The following is a 10,424-nucleotide window of genomic DNA, read 5'->3' as shown; positions in this document are numbered from 1 at the left end:
GTAACAGGTTTTTTACAAAAAAACCCGACATTTTCCTCTTCTTCGTCAGTAAAATCACTATGAAATCACTTAAATTTCCTCTTTCCCCGTACTAGATATAAAAAGCTTCCGCCGTGCCTGATTCAGTTGAAGAAATACAAATAAGCACTAACATTCAAATCTTGTCAGAAAAGTAAAGGATAGTCAATGCAGTGTAAAATAAATTTCCTTCCAGGACATTAAACTCTAATGGCAGGTTTCAAGCTACAGACGACAATCGTAATAAAAATTGGAATATTTGTAGAGCCAGAGAGAGACACAATAAACAGTATTATAAAGATCTTTTCCTCTCAAAAAAATACAAAATTCAAGAGAAACTATTGTACCAGGTAAGTACAACACCTGGTGATGTGTTGTCATGGAAATTTGTTAAACTATCTGTACACAAAAAGGAATTTTCAGTCGAAATTGAAAGGGAGAAATTTTCAGTCTTCCAAGGAGAATCCATCAGCACCTCTAGACTCTATGAAAAAACATTTTCTATCCTTGTTCTACTTCACAAAGTGTTTATTATGCTAGTGATATTATGCTGATATTAATGAACATGTTTGATAATTTCATGGCTTATAATAGCAGAACAAACCAAAATACACCCACAAGGTGTTGGTCATGTTTACAAAAATTGTATATTATCTTGTATAAGATGATATGAATTTCTTTGGCATTGTATAAAAACAAAATTTTGAATAAAAATAGAGTTTCCAATAAAATAATGATGGTAAGAAATTTCATTTTTAGTAAAAAATCAGTTTTTGCCAAATCTAATGAAATCCTAAATTATCAAAGAATTTATTGATAAGTATTGTTGGTATTGTGTAAAGGTACACACTGAGCATTTCTACCACATCACCAACTCGATCGATTGGAAACTATACACCACTCAAACCAGTTGATCAAAGCCCCAATATGACAACTGTAAGTAAGCCAATCTCAAAAAGCAACCTTCCTTTTTCTTCCAGAATACTTAGAATCAGCTCGAACACTGAAATGGAAAATTTCAAGAATATTATTTTTCATTCTGAATTCAATAATAAATACAGGGCAGGACCTTAAAGTAGAAATCTCCAATTGACAGATATTTCTGGTCACAATGCAAGGAATATCATCTTATCAAAAGACTAGCAAATGGTTAAAGGGAGTGTGGTAAAAAGCAATAAGCAAATAAAGTGTGATCTCTTACTCTTTCCCTTGTCTACGTTTCCGATCTTTCTTCTTTTGAATCCATTCTTTACTTTTCTTTGATGGTTTCCCTCTACCATTTCTGTTATTATTTCTCTCTCTAAATAAAAGAAGTAGAACATTGGTACATACCTAGTACAAAACTTGGCGATATCCTAAAAACAATAAATTTTAAAATATCATAGAAAGACTTACATACCTATTTGTTGTATAAGATACGGTATTTCCAGCTCCTTCTGTTCCCAAGGCCTAAACACAAAAAATAATCAATATGCAAGAACGGCAAAAAATTATTAAAATGTTTTTAATTTAACTCATAGTTACAGCCCATTATCAAGCAGCCAGTAAAAAAATGTTTGATAAACAAAAGCATAATGGCATACCTGAGGTAAGACAGCATTACTGACTCCGGCAAACAAAACCAGAAACATTCTAAGGAATAAAAGGAAAACAAAAACTGTCATCATCTCACATAGGTAAATCATTAAAAAGTACTATTATACAGTATCACCTCCTAAAAGAATTGAAAGTTGAACGCAAATCATTCAGAAATTATTCACTTAGTGAGGGCAATCATCAGACTGAAGGAAATTATTTAGGTCTAGTGGTGAGCTTTATTACTATGACAGAAATAATACTCTCTATATTGATTTATAAAGAACAATCATTAACAAACATTCAATAAATTTGAAATAAAACACATTAACTTCATTCGACAATAGTATATATATGCTTCGGATTCCGATTGGTCAAGCACTCTTCTGATGAATGAGAGTTTAACTCAACTCAACAAGAAGTAAAGAGCAATCATAAATATTTATAAAAATTAAAGACTTTGCTCTTATAAAAAAGAACCTTAGAGTATTCTGATAAAGAATTATTTACTTTTTTGCTCTTGTACTGTTGGGATAATCAACAACAACACCGCCAGAAAAACCAGAACGCATTGCTTGTGATGTTATTAGTTCTACCTAAGAGTAAGAGTAGAGTTAGGGATCACGTGCAGTTTAGAATAAAAGTAGAATTAAAACAAATGTGGCAAAGCAATGTAACAAACGCTGATAGGAAATAATGAAATATTTGAAATGTCAAAATGAATGTTATGACATTTTTAGCAATTCTCTTTAGAATTGTAATTGGCTATACCATTATTTTTTTGGTATATATTTTAATATTATATTACCTGACTGGGACTGTCTGGATAGAACTGAAAAATGGCTTTGCCTCCTCTTTTCTTAAAAGCAAAAAGAAGACTTATAATATAAAATAAAGTTGAGTTGATAAGAATATAACCAGATAATAACTTATTCCAGAAGCAGCCAACGAGCCCATTTCCCCAAAATATATGTTTCCCTTTTCCAGGAGAGACCTTTTTGTTGATTCGATTTTCTAGGAAAGACTTTTTCCTTTAAAACTATCTGTTTCCTCGCTCCAGCTGATGATGTCATCAGAGAGAAACAGGTCAATATTTTTAGGAGATGACATAATGAATTGGGAAACAGATATCTGTTTCCAAAAAGATAATAATTTCCAGGAAGGCTATGCCTGGGAAACAAATGTTTAAAAAAGGTCCTCACTGAATGCTTTCGTTATTCTACTTGCAATAGGAGAAAAAGTTAGTTTATCTTCATAATGTAGTAAAATGATAAAAGATTTGAAAACAATATAACTTACAAGACTTGTGTATAATGAAGTGAAAAATGAGTGTAATCTCTTTACAGGATTATGCCATTTTTTGTCAGCATTACAAAGCCACTGAAGGGCTGAAATACTGAAAACGGAAGAAAATGTTGTTTAATCAATCGAGCTCACTTTAAAGCTTCATATGTAGAAAATCTCCCCTCTGCATCAAGCATAAATTTAATTTTGTTTTCACAATACTTATTTTTTTAAATGCTGTGAGAATGGGTTTCCAAGATTTTTGCCATTGCAAAGGATCCATCTCTTAAAAATTCAAGGATCACCAGAAAATTTACTTTGAAGAGAGGAGTTGCACCCTAGTACAAAGAGATAAGACAATAAAAAACCTGATGCAACCATCAAATGTTCCTGGCCGGAAAGGTACTCCCATACCAGCATCCAATTCCAATAAATCACCTTCAACTTCTCTTTCCTTTGCAATATCTACAAATTAAGATGAGTAATCTTTTTTGAAAATTCTTGTTTTCTATTATAAATTTATTCAAGGTTTAAATTAATATGCTTTATATAGACACATTATTAAAGGGACTAAACAAAGCTAATGAATGTGTAAATACATGAAAGATGAGAGTGAAAATAATATACCCAACATGGAACTACTGATATCAAATCCAACCCAATAATGTCCTTGCTCTGTCAATACCTCACCACTCAACCCTGACCCACACCTGAAAAATAATAAAATCATGTTCATTAATTTATTTCTCAAAAACAGATAAACTGGATGCTGTGTGACTGAAAATAAAGAAAGATTTGAACAAGAAATGTGTAGGAAAGAAATTTCTTTGCAGCTTTAAAAAGCTGATTTAGATTACTTCATGTGATATCCAACTTTATTTTCTAATGATCATAGTTTTAACCCTTATACAAGAGCCGCAAAGATGCGGATAAATATTTCCTTTACAAATGTTAAAATAATAATTTATGTCCTCAAAAGATTTCAAAGTGCTTTAAATCTCAGATAACATCAAGCAACACAAGTCCCTAAGAATTTCAAAATTCCATTTATGTTATTGCCAGTATTTACAGGATTATTCATAAGATGACTGTAGGTTCAAAGCTACGGATCACGGAATATATCCAAGCTGAACCCGACTGAGAACAACAATGCAGTAATCAAATTGGCTGGAACTTTAATTTTCGTTAGGTGGACTCTAAATGGATTTTAGTATTATACTAGAGGTCACCCGGCGTCGCACCGCCAAGTAGAGTGTTGTTGAACACATCAAAAGACCTGATTATATAATTATTATTTTAAGCGCTGATTTCCAGAAATATTATATAGCTAAAAAGGGCAAATATTTAAAATGAAAGAATTACAAAAAGGAGAATATTTCACAGTAAGAAAATCAAAGAAAATTTTATACATTTTCAAAATGAGATGAAATATTTTGCATTATACTTTCATATATAAAATATTGTAAAAAATGTAAAAATTTTTCAATATCTTCCGAAAGACTGCAAAAAAAAAATTTATATACTGGGAAACATTTCATAATCTGAAAGAATGTCGATAGGAAAAGATTCCCCTAACAGAAGCCATTTTATGATTTCCAAAAGCATGCTGCAAGAGCAAAAAATGTCACATACTTGAAAACAATCAAAATTTCCAAAAAAATGTCAGAAAATAAAATAAATTGTCATGCCAGGAAATCACTTGAGTTTTCTTCATTTTTTAAATGCATGTGGAAGAAAATGTCAAGTTCACGACAAAAGTTTTCCACGTTTTGAATGCACGTGTAAGAAAATCTCCAAATTTATCACAAAAGTTTCCACGTTTTAATTGTACATACTGCTTTAACTTGGGACAATTGGTCGAAAACATGGGACTGTTTGATATCTGGTCTGTATTTTCACTAACTTGTTAAATCTCTTTGACAACAAATTTGTTTTGATAACTCCACCAAGTTTATCAATCATACTTCCTTTCATAATATGTCAAGATAACTTTCACTAATAGCGCCGATTGGAGAATTAGAGAACGCCCGCTGCCTAACCGCCTATTGCCCGATGGGATAACAAATAACCCGTGTGTAACTTGCCGCGCGAGTGACGTCAAAATCTCCATCGTTTTGCCATTGTTTTTAATACGCTGTTCATTAACTCAAATCAAATGACTTTGGAGGTTCGGTGAAATGGTGGCCAAATTGCTGTCCCATGTTTTGTCAGATAGTCCCAAGTTGGAGCAGTTGACGGTAAGAAAATCTCCAAATTCACGACAAAAGTTTCCACGTTTTAAAATGCACGCGGGGAAGAAAATCTCCAAGTTCAAGAAAAATTTTAATTGTACATGTGAGGTGATTTCAAATTATTTACATCCCATATTCAATGCAATAAACCTTTTAAGAAGTATAACATAACATTCTTCATATTGGGGCCGTGGTGTTCTGGATCCGGTTATCAGCTTTAAAATTTGAAATTTATGAGTTTTCACTAACTGTCACTAACCCCAGCAGTTAATTCATTGTTGTAGATAAAAAACATTGCATTGTCGGCATCATTGCATTCGTTGCTGCGTTGGGAGCAAACTTTTTTCATATTGCAAGTTTGTAATTTTTCAGGTATAACATGTTCAGATTTATTCACAGTCACTTGCCTTCGTACGATTTATGTAAATATACAAACAAAATTGAAGTTAGTTTGTTGTGAAAGTTGATAAACTGTCCTGTTTTTCCAAGACCAAGAGATTGTATCATCTCTCATTCCAGTGTCCAGTCACCAGCTCATTCCAAATCAACAGAATGTAAACGAAACATCAAATCCAGAAAGGAATATTAAGAAAAGTTCACTATCGATCATTCCTTGTGATAATCGTACAAAAATCATGATCCAATTCAACTCATCAAAGCATATAAACCAAAGCAATAAAAAGTAGCGAAGGAGCAAAGTTGTTGTTGTCTATTTTCTGCCATCTTTGTTTTGACAGTTAGAAACAAAGCAATATGGTCCGATCAACAATACGCTTCTAAAACGACCGACGTTGCCCGATCAACAAGGAGAATAGAGTGCCGTACGGATATTTACCACAGGCGTTTCTCGAAGAAATGACGTCTTCCGCCTTGAAAGAGAACATCCTACTGTTTTTACCGCCGGAGCTTGATTTAAAAAGAGACTCATGTACAAACTCACGAAATTGACCAAAACCGAGCGTTAGACTTGAAGAAGGAGAAGAAGGAGAAAAATTACCGTTTTAACAAATATTTCCTATATAGATAGGAAATATTTAAAAATCAATCACACATTTTTTTATGAGGAATATGTTTATAAGGAACTTGAGGCTGCAAATAGTTCGAAAACTAAGGGGTTGTTAAGGAACTGCCCAGGCTGAGAACAAGAAAAAAAGTTAATGATGTATTTTAGTCCATTGTTATACTTATACATATGCTACATACTTAGTAAATCCAATGTTAGCAGCTATGTAAAGAAGGAACTTGATAAGGATCTTTGATGTTGAAATTCTCTGGAAAATAAGGTACTCCAGGCTTGGAGCCAAGTTAAGGTTTCTTATTAAAAAAAAGCGTGTAGTACAAACCCAATATCCAAAAGGAAGCAAGGTTCATCTTCTGGTAGGGCCAATAATTCCAAGGCTCTCAAAGTCATCTGATTTTGAATTTCAATCATTCGAGTACTGAAGTTAAAAAATCATTGAAAATATTATAGCAATTCCTCAAAAGCATTTCAAAACTAGCTTGTATTCAAAAGATATTTCATATAATAATATAATATTTAAAATTTTCTGTTTAAAAATCTATGCATACAGAATTATAACAAAAGTGCGAGTCAGGCTTAAAATTTACGAACTTTTATACAAAAACCAGCTCTTTTATTGTTAATGAAAAAACAACACATTGAGAATTGATCTCAAAAAGTTTAATCAAATTATTGTAAAAAGTTTCAAACCTACTTTGATGTATATTTCCTTGCTTCGTCATCATTGTAGAACTAAAAAAATTCATCAAGAGCAAACTGATTAGAAATTTCTTAATATAGTTGTTTTATAGTCTTTAAATTACTTAATAATATTTTTTCATTTATTTTTTTTTGTTCCATTAGCGAAATAAAACTAAAAAGTTTCATGCTAATAAAGAAATAGAAATAGAAATTGATGTATTAGATTTTAAAAAAAACTTTACAGTGTGTGCTTATTTTTGAAACAATAAGTGTAAATGTGGCCCATAACATTGGCATAAAATTAGAAGCTTATTGGCACATAATGAACAAATTTGCTTACCACCTCTGGGGGAGCCTTAAGCTCTGGTCTTTTGCTACTCATCCTTGTACTTTATTGTATATTTACTGTTATTAGTCGAAAATAAAAAAATGTAGTGTTTCCAGAAACCAGCTGGGTGAAGAAAAAAATTTTTCTGACCCAGCCGCGAACTACGGGTTCATTTATATGGTTAGTCATAAAGAAAATCAGGTTGACCGTTCAAGCTATCAAACGTTGTTTGGTTATATATTCCAGCTTGTAAATCAAGTTTTGTTTGCTAATAGTTGATACATTAGTATTCAGGGCTTACTTTATACTGTTTGTACATAAAAGTTATTTTTAAAGTTCTATTTCAATGATCTTAAGTTATCAAGAAAAGCAAAAAAAAATTTTCCGGCCGGCCGCATGAGAGCTTTTTTCCTTCACCCGCATTCCGGAAACACTACATTTTTTATTTTTCGCCTTAATATATTTTTTTAACTGTCTGTTTATAAAATAATTCTAAAAAATATCCAGCCTAAAATTTGTAACAATTGTGTAGAATGGATTGGAGAAAATGTCCATAGTTTCTAGAGGGGTCAAGACCCCCCCCTTAGGTAAGAGGACCCCCCCTTAAGTGATACCCCCCCTTGGGAAATTCATTTAAAATTTCACACTCCCCCCTTACAAAATCAGTACTCTTAGGTTCCAAATAAACGGGCCCCCCGCTTGTGGGGTCAGAGATGAGCAAACAGGAGTCAATGTACAATGAAGGTATGCGGAAGCCGTGTTTGTAACGGTTAACACTTTACGTGCATTGGATATGTTCAAACTGAAATAGAAAATTGAAGAAAAACTAAGTCCTAATGTATATATGAAAATAAAATAAAAATTGAAGTTTGAAAGACAAAGTTCTATGTGTAAGCTAAGTATATTTGAATGCTAGTAGAAAAATAAGTAATGCAAATGTATCTTGAACCTAATAGCCACTGTAAGAAAGCAAAGGGCAAAGGAAGGGAAAGCAAAAAGAGAAAAACTCACCGCTGGCCTGAATGTGAAAACTGTGTAGGCAGCATGTACACAGGGTGTGTTGGACTAACACCAAGTGTATGAAAAGTGACTAAGTTTGCATTGATAAGAGACTAATTTGATAATTGATGTTGACTCCTTGAATGTCTCTGTTGAAGTGAGGCAAGTGGCTGAAATGACCTCTATTTATGCATTCTGCAGAACAGATGCATAAATTACAGACCAAAAATTAATTTGACAAAAAATGAAATAAATTAGTGAAAATGCAAAGTAGATATTGAATTGACATAAATTAATGAATAAAATACTGACCAAACCTATAAATTTCACAAAACTAAAGAAAAATACCAAAAGTGGTAGAAAAGTGTGTAAATTGCAGACCAAACTGAAAAATGCAAACAAACATGACAAAAACAAATGAAGACACAGAAAATGACACTGTGAAAAATGGTGGGAGTGTTGTTTGGGACTCTGAGATTTTGAGAACTTAAGGTTGCCTGCCTTAACACCGCTTGTTAATTTTTCGAAAATTTTCCAACCCCCCCCGGACCTTATTAGGACCCCCCCCGTTTATTAATCTCTAAGAAGATTTTCAGCTTTCAAAGAGAAGGCCCCTTATTTTGCTCTAAATAGCCTGATTTTAGCCTATTTTTACCTTATTTTTGAGTTTCAGAAGTACAATTTCCCCCCCCCCCCGGCAATTAGGTCCCCCCCGTTTATTAAAATCTAGAAAATTTTCCAACCCCCCCGTTTTTATTCGAACCGAACCCCCTGTTTATTTGGAACCTAAGAGTATAATGAAACGATTGTACAAGAGTCATAATTAGGAAGATCCCCCTTATCTAAGAAGACCTGGCCCCTTAGGTAAGAGACCCCCCCCCCCCCCCCCCTTAACTGGCAACCCCCCCTTAGGAAATTTAAACTTTTAACACACCCCCCTTGCTTTTGGTTCATCAAAACCCAAGACCCCCCTAAATGTAGGGGGGGTAGAAACTATGTATGTTCTCCGAGAAAAAATGTGCAATCCAACAAACTTTGCCGAGAATAGCTTTTTGTAAAGTTTATGTCAATTAAAGAATACAAATAGAACTTTAACCCATTCTGCATCTCCGTATTTTCAGTAGCGGAAGCATCATTTTAAAATGTCAATATTGCCAAATGCTATGACCTTAACAATTTTTACAAACCCTTAGACTCCGCTTTCATTCCGTGAAATAAACCCGCACTGTAGGATGCATGCATTTCTTCAAAAATGGACGTTTTATGAGAATGGTCATAACTTTTTAATGAGACATCACCTGAACAAAAGTTATAAATTTTTGGAAAGCTAATAGTGAATCTATTTTCTTATTAGGTGAAGGGAAGTATTAGTTTACTGTTAACTGTCCGCGTGTGTTTGAGCTTCCGCGTAATAAAATTTCATTATTCTAAAAATTTTCATTATTTCTTTTTTTTTCAGTCCAATTATGGAAAACATCAATACATGACTCACCAATGGCTCTGAACGGCATGAAGTTGTGACGCTCTATCGTCTCCGCGTACGCATTGTCTCCCTAAGCCTTCACGCAACTGATTTCATTCACACACTTTGTATCATCGCCACTCGCCAGTATAGACTTAAACTTGTATATCAAGATTACGGGATTTCGAGTACAGGCCAATTTTACTTTCATTTTGAGTGGTTTCAGTTTCATTTTCGATTTCAAGCCAACATCTTAGCAACAGGGTGCTCGCCCATAGTTACAGGGGTTTGTGCAAAAAACTTAACATAGAAAATTTTCCAAATCCCCAATTTCGATTAATGCAATGAAAAATGAAACTTTTCTATGTTTCACTTTTTTGCACCTATTCTTCAAAATGAAAATATTTAAGATTTTAAGTTCTTCTTTTATTCAATGATTTTTTACCGCACTTTGTTGACAATCTAACTCTTGCATCAAATTCCCGCTTTCTTCAGTAAATTGAAGATGAGAAAAAAACCTAAGCCACGGATCATGGATTGAAACAAATATATGAAGGGTGGGATTTTACAGCCACCCGTCGTGCAAGGCACTGAAAGGCCATGGGTGCCAAAAAGAAGCGGCAACCTCATTTGTGGAAATTTGATAAACAGCTGCGAAGGAGCGCTGGGAAGCAATCAGTAGAAGAGACCACTTTCGTTTTTGTTGCAGATTTCTATAAAAACTTCTCTCAGAGATTACTTGTCAATGTACATGTACACATGTGTTGTGTCAACTTGTTAGCATTGTATTGTTGTAAAGGAAAAGATAAAAGAGGTAAGACTAGC

The 10,424-nt window shown here is 33.4% G+C and overlaps 1 protein-coding gene across 1 annotated transcript; it reads right to left on the bottom strand.

Annotated features, from left to right (window-relative positions):
- Positions 1–303: 303 nt before the first annotated feature.
- LOC136822831 (18S rRNA (guanine-N(7))-methyltransferase-like) lies at positions 304–7,240 on the bottom strand. The gene is made up of 12 exons (XM_067079145.1): positions 7,151–7,240; positions 6,824–6,861; positions 6,452–6,547; positions 3,505–3,587; positions 3,246–3,342; positions 2,893–2,989; positions 2,402–2,452; positions 2,104–2,189; positions 1,602–1,650; positions 1,418–1,467; positions 1,220–1,318; positions 304–1,021 (listed from the first exon to the last, which is right to left on the bottom strand). Exons 1-12 carry the CDS (start codon positions 7,190–7,192, stop codon positions 970–972), a joined length of 840 nt encoding a protein of 279 aa, XP_066935246.1. The 5' UTR covers positions 7,193–7,240; the 3' UTR covers positions 304–969.
- Positions 7,241–10,424: the final 3,184 nt, after the last annotated feature.

Source organism: Clytia hemisphaerica, unplaced genomic scaffold (genome assembly GCF_902728285.1).
Source record: "Clytia hemisphaerica strain Z4C2 unplaced genomic scaffold, Clytia hemisphaerica genome assembly, whole genome shotgun sequence".
In the NCBI taxonomy this organism is placed as follows: Eukaryota; Metazoa; Cnidaria; class Hydrozoa; order Leptothecata; family Clytiidae; genus Clytia; species Clytia hemisphaerica.
The sequence above is the reverse complement of the archived record's forward strand: the minus strand, read 5'-3'. Positions and strand labels throughout refer to the sequence as shown.